Genomic DNA, 18,428 nt, shown 5'->3' with positions numbered 1-18,428 from the left:
AGGGTTAACACGCCGAGCAGAGGAGGCACAGCCTGAGGAGGCGTTGATGCCAGACCTTCACCTCCACTAGAACGGGACGGATCAGATGGGATGGGTCTTCCTGTGACGGGTCATCTGAGGTCGCCTGGGGGAATGACCCCCCCCTGCACACTCAAGCCAGTCAGCACACATGCTCCACTTCCCGCCTGTAAGCTGTTGGGCTCTTTACCCAGGCCCACATGGTCCTAAGCAAAAGTATGTGAAGCTGAGCATGGTGGCTCACACCTTTAGTGCTAGCCTACTCAAGAGGCTGAGATGTGAGGATCACAATTTGAAGGCAGTCCAGGCAGGAAAATCTGGGACGCTCATCTCCAATTTACCACCAAAAAAGCCAAGGGGACCTGTGGTTTTAGCAGTAGAGTGGCAACTTTGAACAACAAAAACAAAAAAACAAAACTAGGGACAGCACCTAGGCCCCAAGTTCAAGCCCTAGTATTGGCACAAAGAGGAGAGAGAGGGAAAGAGGTGAGGGAGGGAGGGAGGAGGGGGAGGGAAGGAACAAGAGAGAGAGAGAAACAGAGAGAGAAAAGGGGGGAGGGAGAGGGGAAGGTGGCTCAGTGGTAGAGTGCTTGCCTTGCATGCATGAGGCCCTGGGTTCAATTCCTCAGCACCACATAAGCAAAAAGAAAAAAGCCGGAAGTGGCGCTGTGGCTCAAGTGGTAGAGCACTAGCTGAAGAGCAGAGGGACAGCACTCACAAGCCCATGACTGACAAAAAAAGAGAGAGAGAGAGAGAAGGCCTGGGTGCCAATGCCTTTGCAGACTCCACCTTCTTGGCTTGGGGCTTTGGGAAACCAGTCAGCGGGTCCCCCCTCTGTGCCTAGGATAAAAGCTGAGCCAGAAGCATGGGGGCCCTTCCTTCACGCCCCATGTTCAGGGAGGTGGCTCTCAAAGGAAGGTGCCGGAAGAAGGAATGTGCTTGTTGCTTTAATGTCTGTTAAATAAGTTGGCCGGGAAAACAGCCCTGGGGGGGGGGGGCACCCTCCTAAGAGAGCCCAGTCCCAGTGCGCTCTCAGCCCTCAAGCTGCGCTTCGGCTTCCGAGCCAGAGCAGGCGCGTTTCCGAGGAAGGTATCTCAGAGGAGGCAGGTCTGGCCTGAACAAAGGAGAAGCCACAGCCGCTTGTTCTGTCCCAGCGCTGTCCTTCCCCCAGCCACGTGCTTCGTTCTCCCAGCACTTCCCATGGAGAAGGCCTTTGCCCTTCTGCTGGGGGTCGCAGCTGGCTGGGTCCAGGCGGCCACCTTCTCGGTGACTCCAGAAAGCTGGCCTAGAGGGCACAGCAGGCTGCAGCCCTCAGAGCCACAGGAGCTCAGCGGGTAACTCTCGTTTCTTTGAGGAGGCAGCCTCCACTGGAGGCCCCTCCTGTCCTCTGAGCTAACTGTCCTCCCTCCGGATACAGTAGAGGAGGTTACAGAAGAACTCGTACCAGAAGAACATGAAGCCTGTGGACAAGGAGGCCTTCAGCAGGCTGGGGGACAGGCCCTTGAAGAAGCCCCGCATGCCTTCATGTTGCATCACCTGCTTGGTACAGTCCAGGAGGCCCTTATAGGTCCGCACCTGGGGAGAAGAAGAAGGTTTAGGAGGGAGGCCAAGACTGAAATAGGGATGCTGGCTGGGAAGGTGGCTCAGTGGTAGAGTGCTTCCCTAACAAGCACAAAGCCCCGGGTTCCATTCCTCAGTACCACATACACAGAAAAAGTGGGAAGTGGTACCGTGAGTCAAGTTGTAGAGTGCTAGCCTTGAGCAAAAGAAGCCCAGGGACAGTGCCTAGACCTAAGAGTAGCAGGGGGGGAAATATAGGAATGCATGGGCCTGGGAAGGTGGCTCAGAGGTAGAGTGCTTGCCTTGCATGCATGAGGCCCTGGGTTCGAGTCATCAGCACCATATAAGCAGAAAAAGCTGGAAGTGGCGCTGTTGCTCAAGTGGGAGAACTCTTTCCCACTGAGGCAGGGGTTGACCCTGGCTCTGAAAGATCCTGTGACCACTCTGTTTGATCCCCTCCAGTAGCAGATCAGAAAGTGACTACTGCTAGCGCTGGCCTTGAGCTGAAGAGCTAAGGGGCAGCACCCAGGCCCAGAATTCAGGCCCCATGACTGACCAAAAAAAAAAGGGGGGGGATGCAAGCTAGGCACGGGGCTCATGCTTGTAATCACTCAGCCACTCAGGTGGCTGAGATCAGAGAATAACGGCTCAAAGCCAGCCAGGGCAGAAAAGTCCATGAGACTCTTATCTCCAATAAACTAGCACAAAAGTTAGAACTGGCCGGGTGCTGGTGGCTCATACCTGTAATCCTAGCTACTCAGGAGGCTGAGATTTGAGGATCACTATTCAAAGCCAGCCTGGGCAGGAAAGTCTGTGAGACTCTTATCTCCAATAAACCACTCAGAAAACTGGAAGTGGCGCTGTGGCACAAGTGGTAGAGCGCCCCATGACTGACAAAAAAAAAAAAAAAAAAAAAAGACAAAAAAAAAAAGCTGGAAATGGAGCTGTGGCTCAAATGGTAGAGTGCCAGACTTGAGCAAAACAGTTTATGGTTAGTGCCCAGGCCCTGATTCAAACCCCAGGAATTTTCTTTTTTTTCTTTTTTTCTTTTTTTTTGGCCATTCCTGGGGGTTGAAGTCAGGACCTGGGCACTGTCCCTGAGCTTCTTTGGCTCAAAGCTAGTACTCTAGCCGGGCGCTGGTGGCTCACGCCTGTAATCCTAGCTACTCAGGAGGCTGAGATCTGAGGATCGCGGTTCAAAGCCAGCCCGGGCAAGAAAGACCGTGAGACTCCTATCTCCAATAAACCACCAGAAAACCGGAAGTGGCGCTGTAGCTCAAGTGGTAGAGCGCTCGCCTTGAGCTGAAGAGCTGAGGGACAGTGCCCAGGCCCGGAGTTCAAGCCCCCAACAGACAAAAAAACAAAAAAACTAACTCTTGCATTCAGTGAATGCTTTTTTTTCTTTGTTTTTAATATCAATGCTTTAATCACTGACATATTACTGCTCCTGTCTGTGTGTATGTGGAACCAAGGAATTGAAATCAGGGCCTCATGTATACTAGTTAAGCATTCTACCACTAAGCCACATTTCCTGCCTGAATCCTCTTTTTTTTTTTTTTTTTCCTGTCGGTAATGGGGCCTGAACTCTGGGCCTGGGCACTGTCCCTCAGCTCTTCAGCTCAAGGCTAGTGCTCTACCACTTGAGCCACAGTACCACTTCCAGCTTTTTCTGCTTATGTGATGCTGAGGAATAGAACCCAGGGCCTCATGCAGGCAAGGCAAGCGCTCTACCACTGAGCCACCTTCCCAGCCCTGAAACCTCATTTTTTGTTAAACGGTACACACACCTGTATTGAGTTATGTAAGGAAATAAAGCTACAGGGGACAAGCCGAGGGTGCCAGGCCAGGGCTGCCCAGAGTAGGAGCTGACTGCCAGTCCCTCCATGAGCCCAGTGAGGGCAAAAGTTGGAGCTGTCTAAATGCCAGTAGCTCACCTGGCCAAAGGAAGATCGGGCGTGCTCGAACCCTCCAACCTGTAGCCGCTTCTTGAAGAGGTCCAGGGGATACGTAAAGGTCTTGCTGATGACTCCAGCTCCACAGCCACAAATCAGGCTTTTGATGGTCCCTGAGCCACAGAAGTGAATGTGAGAGGAATACAAGTGACCCTGGAGGACTTCAAGGTACTCAGGCCTAATCCTTCACTACACTACAGTATCCTACGATCACAGCGGGGAAGTTAACCTAGGAGCCAGAGCCGGAGAGAGCCACTGGACAAGAGTGATGGCAGGCCTCCCGCTGGCCAGTCCCAACAGCAGGAGAGAGTTTCACTGACCAGTTCCCCCGCTGGAGGCCTAGGGACTCAGCCACTGGACTGGGCTCCAGGCTGGAGAGGGAATCCAGGGGTGCCTCCCTGCCCAAGCACAAAGTCACAAGTAGGTAGGCACAGGTGGCTCACGCCTGTAATCCTAGCTACTTAGGAAAGTCAGCGAGACCCTTTCCCCAATTAACCAACAGAAACCTGGAAATGGTGCTGTGGCTCAAAGTGTAGAGTGCTAGCTGAGCAAAAGTTGCTCAGGGGACAGCGCCCAGGCCCTGAGTTCAAGCCTCACGACCAAGAAAAAAAAAAAAAGAAAAGCCGGGCACTGGTGGCTCACGCCTGTCATCCTAGCTACTGAGGAGGCTGAGATGTGACGATCATGGTTCAAAGCCAGCCTGGGCAGGAAAAGCCCCTGAGACTCTATCTCTAATAAACCACCAGAAAACCAGATGTGGCACTGTGGCTCAAGAGGTAGAGTGCTGGCCTTGAGCTGAAGAGCTGAGGGACAGCGCCCAGGCCCAGAGTTCAAGCCCCAGGACTGCCCCCCCCCCAAAAAAAAAAATCTCATGGAATTTCCTACTCAGGCTGGCTTTGAGCCAGGATAGTCAAATCTCAGTCTCCTGATAGCATTACAGGCACGAACAATTGGAACCTGGCTCCAAGTTACAACCTGAACTCCTGACCAATTACTGGGAATGGATTTTGGATACAGCAGGGATGGCTGGGTTTGTGTGCATCCTCAGCCATACTGCAGGGCAAGTTTGGGGAACCGTGGGGCCTCCGCTCCCGCCATGACCCCTTCTCTCAGGGATACAGAAAGAGGGCGAGGGCCTGGGCTGGGCTGGGGATGGCTTACCAGTCTGGTTTTGGTCAGCAGGGAAGACCCAGTTGTAGGCGTGCTTCAAAGAGCGGTAACAGGAGAACTGGAGCCCGGCATAGGGGAAGATGGCAATCATGGTGGGGGCCAAACCTTTGTAGAAGACCAAGGGGCCCTCAGTCCTGTACATGGTCGACACGGCGTCTCGCAGGGTCTTATAGACCTGGACACACACAGGTGCAACTTGAGCCAGTCCAGTCAAGTTGTTTTGACCCGAGATCTGCCCATCACAGCTTCCCCTTACCCCAAACCCGGCTTCCAGGGGCCTAATTTCTTCTGCTAAACAAGTAAACAAAACGCTAGGCTGGGCGCTGGTGGCTCACGCCTGTAATCCTTGCTACTGAAGAGGCTGAGATCTGAGGCTCTCCGCTTGACACCAGTCCGGGCCTGTTAGACTTTTTTTTTTTGGTTGGTTGTGGAGCATGAACTCTGGGCCTGGGCACTATCCCTCGGCTCTTCAGCTCAAGGCAAGTGCTCTATCATTAGAGCTACAGCACCACTTCTAGCTTTTTCTGCTTATGTGGTGCTGAGGAATCGAACTTATGCATGGGAGACAAGCACTCTACCACTGAGCCACCGTCCAGCCCCTGTGAGACTCTTATCTCCAATTAACCACCAGAAAACTGGAAGTAGTGCTGTGGCTCAAAGTAATAGAGCTCTTGCCGTAAGCTGGAGATCTCAGGGACAGTGTCCACGCCCAGAGTTCAAGCCCCACAACTGACAAAAAAAAAAGACATCTACTCCACTGTCACTGTCATTTCCATATGTGTTCACAAAAGCATGGTTCCCAGGAGTCACCGCAGCACCCCAAGGAACAACAGGAGAAAAGGTGTCTAGCTGTGAGGCGAGGATTCCTTAAAGGATGAGTCTTGGCTTCACAAGAACACAGCTTAACTGTTACACAGGACTGGGGGGGCGGGGGGAACAATCTCCCCAGAGGGCAACTAACACAGTAGCCCACACCAAAGCAGATGTCCCACTTGTCAAACAGATTGTATGGGGTGACTCTGCCCCACAAGGGCACACAGTGATCATTGCCCGGAGGGGTAAGGGGCAGGGATGGTTCCTGAGGGCAGGGGAAGAGGGACTATATACCATTCTTTTTGTGGGGCTTGAACTCAGGGCTTGGGTGCTGTCCCTGAACTCTTCTGGGAATGCTAGTGCTCTACCACTTGGAGCCACAGTGTCACTTTCAGTTTTCTGGTGGTTAACCGGAGATAAGAGTCTCATGGGGACTTTTCTCCACAGCCTGGCTTTGAACCACAATCCTCAGATTTCAGCCTCCTGAGTAGCTAGGATTACAGGTGTGAGCCACCAGCGCTAGGCTAGATCTGCACTTCTTGCTGCCTGCTTTCTAGAGTTCTGGCAGCCATTCCAAAAGGATTCCACCCTGGGGGCCTCTTTGAAGGTGCCAGGCCCTAAGGGAAGGCCACCAGCAAGAACAAAGATCCTGCCCAGAGCTACCATTTTGCTTTTCAGCTTCTAAAAAGCAAAAGCCAAGAACAAAGACCACTCACGCCTATAATCCTAGCTACTTAGGAGGCTGAGATCTGAGGAACATGGTTCAAAGCCAGCCTGGGCAGGAAAGTCCTTGAGACTCATCTCCAATTAACCACCAGAAAACTAGAAGTGGTGCTGTGGCTCAAGTGGTAGAACGCTTGCCTTGAGCTGAAGAGCTCAGGGACAGCGCCCAGGCCCAGAGTTCAGGCCCCATTACTGAAAAAAAAAAAAAAAAAGAACAAAGATATGTTCCCCAAAGGGCATGGGGGGGGGGGAGATGTTCATTTTTTTGTTTTTTTTTCTTTTGCTGGTCCAGGGGCTTGAACTCAGGGCCTAAGCATTGTTCCTGAGCTTCTGCTGCTCAAGGCTAGCACTCTATCACTAGAACCAGTCTCCGTCTGGCCTTTTCTGTGTATTTGGCACTGAGGAATGGAACCCAGGGCTTCATGTGTGCTATGTAAGCACTCTATCACTAGCCATATTCCCAGCCCTGTCTCTGAGCTCTTTTGCTTAAGGCTAGCAGCACTTTAAGACACAGCTCCATTTCTGGTTTCTGGTGGTTAATTGGAGATAAGCGTCTCATGGTCTTTTCTGCCCAGGCTGGTTTTGAACCTTGATCCTCAGATCTCAGCATCCTGAGTAATTAGGATTACAGGTGTGAGCCACCAGTGCCTGGCTTTTTTGTTGTTGTTGTTGGTCGTGGGCTTTGAACTCTGGGCCTGGGCGTTGTCCCAGTGCTCTTCAGCTCAAGGTGAGTGCTCTACCACTTGAGCCACAGCACCACTTCTGGTTTTCTAATGGTTTATTAGAGATAAGAGTCTCACAGACTTACCTACCCAGGCTGGCTTTGAACCGTGGTCCTCAGATCTCAACCCCCTGAGTAGGATTACAGGCGTGAGCCACGGAGAGCCCAGCTCTTTCTGTTTGTTTAGACCAGTCCTGGGGCTTGAACTCAGGGCTAAGCATTGTCCCTCAAGCTAGCACTGGCTCAAAGCTAGCACTCTACCACTTGAGCCATAGCACCACTACTGGCTTTTTCTGTTTATGTGGTGCTGAGCAATGGAACCCAGGGCTTTATGTACACTAAGTAAGCACTCTGCCACTAAGCCACATTTCCAGCCCTCTTTCATCTTTTTTTTTTTTTTGGGGGGGGGGAGTTGGTCATGGGGCTTGAACTCTGGGCCTGGGTGCTGTCCCTTGCTCTTCAGCTCAAGGTGAGCACTTGAGCCACAGCACTACTTCTGGTTTTCTGGTGGTTAATTTGAAGAGTCTCATGGACTTTCCGGCCAGGGCTGACTTTGAACTGCAATCTTCAGATCTCAGCCTCCTGAGTAGCTAGGATTACAGGCGTGAGCCACAGGTACCCGGCTTGTTCATCATTTTTATGGTAAGCATTTTTTTTTGTTTTTGAGGGGGGTGGGGATGCCAGTCGGAGCCTAGGCCCTGTCCCTGGCTTTAGGGCTCAGGGCTAGTGCCCTACCACTTGGAGCCACAGTTCCACTTGTGGCCTTTAGTGGTTAAGTGGAGATGAGTCTCATGTGGCCTTTCCTGTCCAGGTTGGCTTCCAACTGCAGTCCTTAGATCTCAGCCCCGGGGTACCTAGGATAATAGGCACGAGCCACTGGCACCCAAACTCTCTCTTTTTTTGTTTTTTTGTTTTAAATGGTCTTGCTATGTAGCCCAGGTTGGTCTAGAACTTACGACCCTCCTGCTTTCCACCTCGTGTGTGCTAGGCTTAAGTGTGTACCACTGAGTCTGGCGGATGCTACTTTTAAACACCTCCACTTGAGGTCAGGGTGGAGATCAGTGTGGAGGTCAAGTCCGGGTTCAATCCCTGGCCCTGTCAGGGAGCCGAGGCCCTGCCGGATGACCTTGCTTCCCCGATGCTGTTCCCACGCCCCCCCCCCCCCGCGCCGCCCCCCCCCCCCCCTCCGCGCCGCGCTCACCTTGGGCTCGCCCTGGGCGGCGAAGCGCGTGCGCAGCACGTCCACGGGGTGCACGGTGAGCGTGGCGGCGCAGGCGGACAGGCCGCCGCACAGGAAGTGGATGGAGTACTCGTGCGCGCTCAGCTTGTGGGCCTTGTGCACCAGCTCCGTCAGCTGCTCGAACGAGAGGAACTGTAACACGGCGGCCAGAGAGAGCGGGGCGAGCGTGAGCGCGCATGCAGCCGGACCCCAGCCCACCCCGGGGACGCTGCGCTGGTGCCCGGCAAGCACGGGGCCCTCCGTTCGAACCCCAGGACGCCCAAGGAAAATACAGGGTGTCACCTTTAAGCAGCATGGGGGCCGGCGTGGAGAAAGACAAAACCGGTGCCGTGAGTTACACCCGAACCCTAGCTCCGTGGGAGGCTAACATCAGGAGGCCTGCGTTTGAGGCAAGACCCCATCTCAACCCACACCCGGAGGCGCTGGCGTGCGCCTGTCATCCCTGCCACAGTGGAAGTATGAGATGGGCAGATGGTGGCCCTGGAGTGGGCCTGGGCGAAAAAACTGAGACCCCCCCATCTCAAAAACAGCTAGTGCAGAGGAAGAGAGAAAGGTAGAGAGGCCTCTGTATTCATTCTTAAGGCTGTTGTTGACTTTGTCATCTCTCTCTCAGTCATATTCAATGTACATTTTATATCTACATAATGAGGGGATGGATGGGTGGGGCTGGAGAATGACCGAGTGACACTCATCAAGATGCATTGTGGGAGGGGGAGATGGGAAGGGGAAACAAAGGAGGAGGCAACAATGCTTGATAAGAAATGTACTCATTACCTTGCCCAGGTAATTGTAACCCCTCTGTACAGTTTTTTCACAATAAAAAAAAACCTTATTAATAAAAAAAAAAAAGATGCATTGTACAGGGGTTGGAGGCATGGCTCAGTTGGTAGAACGCTAGCCAATGAGCAAAAGCATCAGATACTGAGTTTAAGTTCCAGTCTCTGACCAAAACAACAAAAAATGCATTGACATAGAAACTGATTTTTTTTTGGGGGGGGGTCCGGTTGTGGGGCCTGAACTCTGGGCCTGGGCACTGTCCCTCAGCTCTTCAGCTCAAGGCTAGCGCTCTACCACTTGAGCCACAGCGCCACTTCTGGCTTTTTTTTTTTTAATGTGGTGCTGAGGAATCGAACCCAGGGCCTCGAGCATGCAAGGCAAGCGCTCTACCACTGAGCCACCTTCCCAGCCCCTAGAAACTGATTTATTGGGGGCTAGGAAGGTGGCTTTGTGGTAGAGTGCTTGCCTTGCATGCATGAGGCCCTGGGTTTGATTCATTAGCACCACATAAACAGAAAAAGCCAGAAGTGGCGCTGTGGCTCAAGTGGTAGAGCGCTAGCCTTGAGCTGAAGAGCTGAGGGACAGCACCCAGGCCCAGAGTTCAGGCCCCACAACTGACAAAAAAAAAAAAAGATAATAATAATAATAATAGTGATAAAGAAAAAGAAGAAAGTCTATAGAGCAGGTTGGAGTGGCCTGCTTGCCTAGCAAGTACCACACACAAAAAAAGCCAGCCAGGCCGTAGCAGCCCAGGCCTACTGAGGAGGCCAGAATCTGGGGACTATAGCAGAAATATCTGTGCAACTCTTATCATCCCTAGCTTTTTCTGCTGAAATGGAGGTCTCGTGAACTTTTGTATCCAGGCTGCGCTACAACTACAATTTTCCCCATCTAAACCTCCCAAGTAGCTAGGATTATGCAGGCAGGAGTCACTATGCCCAGATATTTTTTTGTTTTTTGTTGTTGTTTTGTAGTGTAAGTGACAGGAAAATTTATTAGAAAGGACTTGTGTTGCTTTTTATCCTCCCTTGGTCATGGGACTTGAACTCAGGACCTGGGTGACGTCCCTGAGCTTTTCTGCTCACGGCTAGTCCTCTACCACTTTAAGCCACAGCTCCACTTCTGGTTTTCTGGTGGTTAATTGGAGATGAGTCTCATGGACTTGCCTTCCCAGGCTGGCTTTGAACCCTGATCCTCAAATCTCAGCCTCCTGAGTAGCTAAGATGACAGGTGTGAGCACCGGCACCTGGCTTGTTTTGCCTTTTCAGACAGTGTTTCACTCTGTAGCAGCCTAGGCTGGCCTTGAACTTGACATACTCCTATTTCAGCCTCCTTATTGCTGGAATTACAGGCATGCACCACAACTGGCTTAAGAGAAAATTTTCTATCAGAAAACTGCTTTCATGCACTTACCTTTCTGAGAACTGGGGAAAGACAGCCACTGGTGGGGCTGAGACCCCAGAGCCGCGCAGGCCATGCACTGTGAGAACTAGCCTCCTCTGGCTCCTCCTCAGGGACCACGTTACATGGGAAGGCCTGCACTCAGACCCTTCCCAGCCCGAAAGGGTAGGGCTCCTGAACTTCATCACCCCGCTGGGATATCTCAGTGTGTACCAGGGGAGGGAGGATGGGGGGGTGCAGAGGCATGTCCTCTCCTCCCACATCTGACTCCAACAATGGCTGTGTTGTTCTCAGGGCAGCAGCCAAGGGTGACTCTAGCACTAGCTGCCAGAGGATCCTGTTTCTGCCTTAAAAATAAAATAAAAGCCGCCCAGTGGCTCATGCCTGTCATCCTAGCTACTCAGGAAGCTGAGATCTGAGGATCTCGGGTCAAAGCCAATCCCGGGCAGGAAAAGCCCTGAGACTCTTATCCCCAATAAACCACCAGAAAACCAGAAGTGGTGCTGTGGCTCAAGTGGTAGAGTGCTCACCTTGAGCTGAAGAGCTGAGGGACAGCGCCCAGGCCCAGAGTTCAGGCCCCATGACTGACAAAAAAATAAAAAATAAAAATTAGCTATGGTGTGTGTGTGTGTGTCTTTCACTCAAGACTAGCCGTGGTCTACCACTTTGAGTCAAAGCACCACTTAGGATTTTTGAGTGGTTAATCAGAGCTAAGAATCTCTGCCCAGGCTGGCTTTGAACTGCTGATCCTCAGATCTCAGCCTCTTGAGTTACTAGAATACAGGCACGAGCCACCAGTACCTGGCCTTCCAGCTTTTTCTGAGTTGTTTATTGGAAACGAGTCTCACAGACTTTCCTGCTCAGGTTGGCTTTGAACCCTGATCTTCAGATCTCAGCCTCCCAAATAGCTAGGATACATGGGTGAGCCACCAGTGCCTGGTTTAGTTATTTTTTGTTTTCGTTTTGTGCCATTTCTGGGGCTGGAAGTCATGCCTGAGTGCTATCTCTTAGAGTTTTTTTTTTTTTTTTTTTTTTTTTTGTCGGTCGTGGGGCTTGAACTCTGGGCCTGGGCACTACTACTTTAGCCACACCTCCACTTCTGGGGCTTTTTTTTTTTTGGGGGGGGGGTCCGGTCATGGGGCCTGAACTCTGGGCCTGGGCACTGTGCCTCAATTCTTCAGCTCAAGGCTAGCACTCTAAAACTTGAGCCACAGAGCCACCTCCGGCTTTTTTTTTTTTTTTTTTTTCTGCTTATGTGGTACTGAGGAATCAAACCCAGGGCTTCAAGCATGCAAGGCAAGCGCTCTACTACTGAGTCACCTTCCCAGCCCCCTTCTGGGGCTTTTTGCTGAGTAAATGCAGATAAGAGTCTCACAGACTTTCCTGCCTGGGCTGACTTTAAACAGGTAGGGGGATCCTCAGCTCTCAAGCTCTTGAGTTGCTAGGATTACAGGTGTGAGCCACTAGCACCCCACTGGATTCAGCTACATTTTGCCATGCTAGGGAGCAAATCCAGCACCTCATATCTATCTGCATTCTAAGCTCCCACTCTACCATTGAGCTACCATTGAACTACCTGCCTTGTATCTTCACTACTTTTTCATTTATGACTGGCTGGGTCTCTTCTGTAAAAGTGGATCAACAGCAGAACTTGCCTCAAAGGACTGCTGGGAGATCAGGCAGGGGAAGAGCTTGAAATAGGGGTGAGGCCCATAGTCTGCACTGTGTGAGGGCTGACATTTACATACACAGCCTCATGTGCCAGAAAACATGGCAGAAAGGCCATGAGATACACAGGCAGTCAGCAAAAGGAATGAATGACCGGAAGTAAGAGGCTTCAGTGGCAATCCCAGCCCCACCGTGCACAGGCCTAAGGCCTCTGCACCAAGCTGACATCTTGGTAATGCATATCATCCCTGGTCCACCTTCTCAGTGCAGCTATGAATTCAAATGATGCACATGGCCGATGGTACTATTTCAAATAATGTAAGGCCTCAGTATTGCCCTCTGCCAAGCCAGTGAGGACATAGTGTCAAGCTGGTCTCCTGGGTGCAAAACCTGCGTCACCAGGATGGCCAGTGGGGACATGGGAGGGAGCGTGTCTAAGTTAAGGCTCAGCCTGATGACATCTTCAAATAGCCAGGCAGGCCTTTCCATTCAGGCAAGCGGCAGGGTGGGCACCGCCACTCCCTGCCACCAAAGGCAGTGCTCCTGCTTGTCTGGCCCTCCCTCAGGCCCCTCCACTGTGTAATATGGCCCCAGGGGGCCAGGCCGGGTCCCCTGCCACCTACTTGGACTGCTCCATAGCCTATGGAGAGACACTGGGCTGGAATGTGTCCTTTCCAGAAGGCTGCTAGGCCCTCCTCCTGGAAGATCTGCCTGCAGGCCTGGAGGATGCCATAGTATTTTGCGTTGGGGTCAGTTCGACACAGGCGCTCCACCTGAAGCTAGGGATCAAAGGTGGAAAGGTCAGGATGGAAAGGTCAGGAGGGGGTCAGCAGGGGCAAGAAGGGACATTTCAGGACAGGCAGCGTGTGCGTCAACACTTTGCTCTCACAGAATGGCAAGTGTGAGGACCTGCTTTTGCAAGAAAGACTCAACCGGTCTTCCAGCCCATGACACGGAAAATGAGGGGGGAAAGGGGTACCTGGAAACGGATCTTGATGACGTCCAAGGGGCTGATCAGCGCCCGCGTGACAAATCCAGACACAGACCCTGCCACCGCCACCTCCAACTTGGAGTTATTTCTGACATCTGCTTTGGGGTCATAGCCGACCATCCCTGCCTCCGGCCCATCCAATGTCCATCAGTTTGGAGCTAAACGTAAGAGACATGGAGTAAATACACACCAGGGTCCCCAGGGGCTCGGCTCAGACCTCACCTCCCCGCAGCCCTCCCTGCCCCACAGCCTCCATCATCATTGACCTTAATTCTCTTTAGTTTATTATTATTATTTTTTTTTTTTGTCGGTCATGGGGTTGAACTCTGGGCCTGGGCGCTGTCCCTCAGCTCTTCAGCTCAAGGCAAGCGCTCTACCACTTGAGCTACAGCGCCACTTCCGGTTTTCTGGTGGTTTATTGGAGATAGGAGTCTCACGGTCTTTCCTGCCTGGGCTGGCTTTGAACCTCAATCCTCAGATCTCAGCCTCCTGAGTAGCTAGGATTACAGGCGTGAGCCACCAGCGCCCGGCTTCTTTAGTTTATTTTTGTGCCAGTATTGCAGCTTGAACTCAGGGCCTGGGAGTTGTCCCAGTTGTCCCTGGCTCAAGGCTAGCACTCTACCGCTGAAGCTACAGCTCTACGTCCGGCTTCTTGGTTGTTAAGTGGAGATGAGTCTCATGGACTTAGCTGAGGGCTGGTGGCTCACACCTGTAATCCTAGTTAGACAGGAGGCTGAGATCTGATGATGGAGGTTCCAAGCCAGTCCAGGTAGACAAATCCACCAGGCCCTTATTTCCAGTGAACTAGCAAAAAGCCAAAAGTGGAGGTGTAGCTTAAGAGGTACAGTGTTAACTTTCAGTGAAAAAACTAAGCAAGAATACAGGGGCCTGAGTTCAAGCCCCAGTACAAACACAAAACAGTGCTAAATAAATAAATGGAGGAATAAAATACACAAAGTGATGTGAATACTATGTAGCCATTACAAAAATGACCTCATGCTACAAATACATACAAAGAGCCTCAGGATAGAGCAAACATAAAAAAGCAGATTTCAGGGCCAGGCATGGTGGTGCAGGTCTGTAATCCCATGGCCTAGGAGGCTGAAACAAGAAGATAGAGAATTTCAGGCCAAGGGGCTGGGAAGGTGGCTCAGTGGTAGAGTGCTTGCCTTGCATGCATGAGGCCCTGGGTTCAATTCCTCAGCACCACATAAGCAAAAAGAAAAAAGCCGGAAGTGGCACTGTGGCTCAAGTGGTAGAGTGCTAGCCTTGAGCTTAAGAGCTGAGGGACAGCACCCAGGCCCAGAGTTCAGGCCCCATGACCGGACCCCCCCCCCAAAAAAAAAAATGAACCGAGAATTTCAGGCCAAGTCTTCTGGTCTGGGCTTCATAGCAAGACCTTGTATCAAAACAAAACAAAAAGCCAGGCGCTGGTGGCTCACGTCTGGAATCCTAGCTACTCAGGAGTCTGAGATCTGAGGATCGCGGTTCAAAGCCAGCCCGGGCAGGAGAGACTGTGAGACTCCTATCGCCAATAAACCACCAGAAAACCGGAAGTGGCACTGTAGCTCAAGTGGTAGAGCGCTCGCTTTGAGCTGAAGAGCTGAGGAACAGCGCCCAGGCCCAGAGTTCAAGCCCCACGACCGACAAAAATAAAAAAATAAAATAAAACAACAAACACCCTAACAGTAGGCTGACAGTTATACTAGGCCTATTGTAGAATTCCCCTTTTGTAAAAGCCAGCCTACAAAATGCTTCATAAAGTTGCATAGAAACAGCCAACAACAAAACAACAACAACAACACCACACACACACAGGAAGGCAGAAAGTTACTACTGGGCTAAGAAAAAGAGAGGGCAGGCAGGTCTCCCTTTATACATTTCTAAACTGTTTTCACTTGCTTGGATTCACACACACACACACACACACACACACACACACACACACACACACACACACACACACACACACACACACACACACACACACACACACACACACACACACACGACTAAGAGATGTGATAAAGGTCAAGTGGTAAATCCCAAGAACTGCAAAAAGAGATCGGGGGGAAAAAAAACTAAACTAAAACTACATATAAAATGATTTTAGAAGGCTCCTCAGAATTCCCCTATTACTGGAATTCTTAGGGCCACAGGGAGAGGTCACTACCTGCACAGTGACATCTACTCCATCCCTCATTCTTTTCCCCCATTCACCCTGAAGCCCCTGTGACAAGTAATTGAAACCCGCGATGAGGGGCTAAGCCTCTCCCAGGGTAACCAGCGGACTGGCTCCCTGGAGGAGTAAGTGTCAAGTTTCCCGCAGGGCAGAGCCCGCTGGGCAGCAGGTGTCGCGGCCCAGCTTTGGGAGCAGCAGAGAAGGTCTCAGTCTCTTTCCCCCAGCGGAAGCCGAGTCCATAACTGCACCGTTCACCCAGAGGGAGGGTGGCGGAGAGGCTGGGTGTGAATTCCATAAATATGCAGTTCTGCATCGCTAGACACAACCTTAGACCTCAGATCAAGAAGCCTGAGTTCAACCCAGCATGGTGGCACAAGCCTGCAACCCCAGCATTTAGGAGGCTGAAGCGGGAGGAACAGGAGTTCGAGGTCAGCGCAGTCTACACTGAGATTCTGTCTCAAAACTAAAATCTTGTACCCCGGTTAATACCGAAATACCTAAACCGATCACGTACACCACCAAACATCGTTCTACGCGGACCCGGAGCTGGTGTGAGTGGCGGGGTGCACGTGACCGTCTGCCCCAGGGCTGGGCACACAGGTGCCATCGGCGGGTGCCCGAGCGCCCAGGGGCGCGGCCAGGGGCGCGGCGGCCGTCCCGGCGTGGACACACGGGCGTCCAGTGCCGGGGGTGCGCAGCCCCTCCCGCGAGCCGCAGATCACGCGTGCCGGGCGGGCGCCCGAGTGTGCAGGCGCCGGGGGCGGGGAGGGGGTGCCGGGCCGGGAGAGGGTGCCGGGGGATGCGGAGTCTCACCTCCGAGGATGCCCGCAGGTCAGGAGCGCCACGTGAGCGTGTCACCGTCCCCGCGTGTGTACCTGCCCGAGGATGCCCGCCCCCCACCCCGTCCCGCCGCCGTCCGCGCCGGGGAGTCGGCGCAGGCCTCGGCCCGAGGGGACCCGGAGAGAAAAGCAGAGGTCACTCACCGGACTGGACGGGCTCCCGGGACTCAGCTCTCTCGCCCTTCACGCCGGCTAACAGCAAAACTTAACTGTGCTTGCCAATAACTGACGGGCTTCTAGACCAATCATCGCTCAGCTTCCGACAGGCCTGCCAATGTTTCCCGCGGGATGTCACTGGGTAATGTAGTCTTCCGCTGTTAAGCCCCGCCCCCGTTGCAAAGCGAAAAGCTTCCTGGGAGATGTAGTTCCGCTAAACGTGCGTATGCGAGTATTTGACGCGTCGAAAGAGGCGGAGTCTCGAGGCCTGACTAAGTCTTAAAGGTTGCCGCCTTTAATGGCGCGTAGGTCGGAGCTCCACCTGCAGGATGTGTACGGTAGTGCACGATCATCATGTCCGTTTTTCCAAAAGCTCGCAGTCCCAATGACTGAGTAATCTACACTTAGAAAGGGTGGGGGTGGGTCTGGGGGGGGGAGGGAGGGGAGGAGAAGGGGAGGGCAGCGATGGGAAGGGGAAACAAAGGAGGAGGCATTATCTTGACCATCTAATTGTACAGTATTTTCACAATAAAAAATTTAAAAAAAAGAAATGTACTCATTACCTTGCTCTTGTAATTGTAACCCCTCTGTACAGTATTTTCACTATTAAAAAAACTTATTAATTAAAATAAAGTCAACGGAACCATAAAAAAAAAAAGGTGAGGGTAAAGCCAGCACAGATCACACACACACACACACACACACACACACACACACACACACACACACACACACACACTTGGTGGTTCTGATTTGAAGTTAAATCCTCGCTCTGACTAGACACGTGCCCAGCCCCTTAATTCGTGCCCCCAGACCTACAGATGAGTTCTTAAGATCCGAGTGTACAGAGGGTTTTTGTTTATTTTTCCCTGCTTGTATTAGGGTTTATACCTAAGAGTCTGTCTCTGCTTGCTTGGCTGGCCCTCTTCTACTTGAGCCATGCCTCCAGCATGGTGTTTTACCAGACTTGCCTATCTGGCCAAGCTTGGTGCCTGGAGTGGCCACTGGAATAGCTAGAAATCCAAGCTTCCTGAGAAAATTGTAAGCACAAACAAATATAAAACAAGTCTAATGCGCCCCCATGTGGTGTGGTCTCTACTCTACCACCAAGTTTGTTTTTAAGTATGCCATTTATTTTATTATCTTTAGTCATACAAAGGGATTATAATCCAACACTCAGTCTATAAATACAATGCATCTGGATTGATGTCACGCCTTTCGTCATTCTTCCGGGTCCCTCCCAAACTACTACCAATATATTTTCAAGTCTGTTTCCTCTGTATTTGTATCTACGTAATCATACTAGAAATAGGAGTTGAACTCAGGATTTTAACCCTCACTCAGCTTTTTTTTGCTCATGGCTAGCACGCTACCACTTGAGCCACAACTTCATTCCAGCTTTTCCATGTTTAATTGGAGAGTCTCCAGACTTTACTGCCTGGGCTGTCTTCAAATCTTGATCCCCAGATCTCAGCCTTCTGAATATCTAGGGTTACAGGCATGGGCCACTGGTCCCTGGCTTGAAAATATATCTTATGCGTGTTTTCCACATTTCTTTTGTAAATTGATAAGCTTTTTTTCTTCCAGAGCATCTCTCTGGCTTAGGTGATGTTCGCTCTATAGTCATACTACCCTATCTGGAGTTCAGTTGCGTATGATCATCTAAAAATATTAAATAGAGAATTCCAGAAATAGACAACTCATTAGTTGTGCTTTTGTTTTTGGTGCCATCCTGGAGTTTGAACTTAGGGCCTGGGATCCACAGCTCTACTTCCAGCTTTTTTTGGTGGTTAACTGGAGATTCATCACCTATTCTGCTTGGGCTGGTTTTGAACTGTGATCCTCAGGTCTCTCAGCCTCCTGAGTAGCTAGGACTACAGGTGTGAACTACCAGACCCAGGTACTTTCTTTTCTTTTTCTTTCTTTCTTTCTTTCTTTTGTGTGTGTGTGTGTGTGTGTGTGTGTGTGTGTGTGTGTGTGTGTGTGTGTGTGTGTGTGTGTGTGTGTCTGTTATGGGGCTTGAAATCTGGGCCTGGGCGCTGTCCCTCAGCTCTTCCATGGTAGGCTAGTGCTCTACCACTTGAGCCACAGCACCACTTCTGGTATTCTAGTGGTTTATTGGGGATAAAAGTTTCATGGACTTTCCTGCCTGGCCTGGCTGTAAAACATGATCCTCAAATCTCAGCCTCCTGAGTAGCTAGGATTACAAACGTGAGC

At 51.5% G+C, this 18,428-nt stretch overlaps 1 protein-coding gene across 4 annotated transcripts; it reads right to left on the bottom strand.

Annotated features, from left to right (window-relative positions):
- Positions 1-949: 949 nt before the first annotated feature.
- Slc25a19 (solute carrier family 25 member 19) lies at positions 950-16,281 on the bottom strand. Of its 4 annotated transcripts, none has more exons than XM_069993032.1 (7): positions 16,200-16,281; positions 13,023-13,192; positions 12,667-12,822; positions 8,159-8,329; positions 4,692-4,875; positions 3,513-3,643; positions 950-1,593 (listed from the first exon to the last, which is right to left on the bottom strand). In XM_069993032.1, exons 2-7 carry the CDS (start codon positions 13,152-13,154, stop codon positions 1,411-1,413), a joined length of 957 nt encoding a protein of 318 aa, XP_069849133.1. In that variant the 5' UTR covers positions 13,155-13,192; positions 16,200-16,281; the 3' UTR covers positions 950-1,410. The 4 variants fall into 4 exon arrangements, with proteins under 4 accessions (XP_069849133.1, XP_069849135.1, XP_069849134.1 ...); XM_069993034.1 differs by lacking the exon at positions 16,200-16,281 and adding an exon at positions 15,714-15,733; XM_069993033.1 differs by lacking the exon at positions 16,200-16,281 and adding an exon at positions 14,048-14,139.
- Between the last annotated feature and the right edge of the window lie 2,147 nt (positions 16,282-18,428).

This window comes from Dipodomys merriami, unplaced genomic scaffold (assembly GCF_024711535.1).
Source record: "Dipodomys merriami isolate MVZ:Mamm:240054 unplaced genomic scaffold, mDipMer1.0.p SCAF_42, whole genome shotgun sequence".
Classification (NCBI taxonomy): Eukaryota; Metazoa; Chordata; class Mammalia; order Rodentia; family Heteromyidae; genus Dipodomys; species Dipodomys merriami.
The sequence above is the reverse complement of the archived record's forward strand: the minus strand, read 5'-3'. Positions and strand labels throughout refer to the sequence as shown.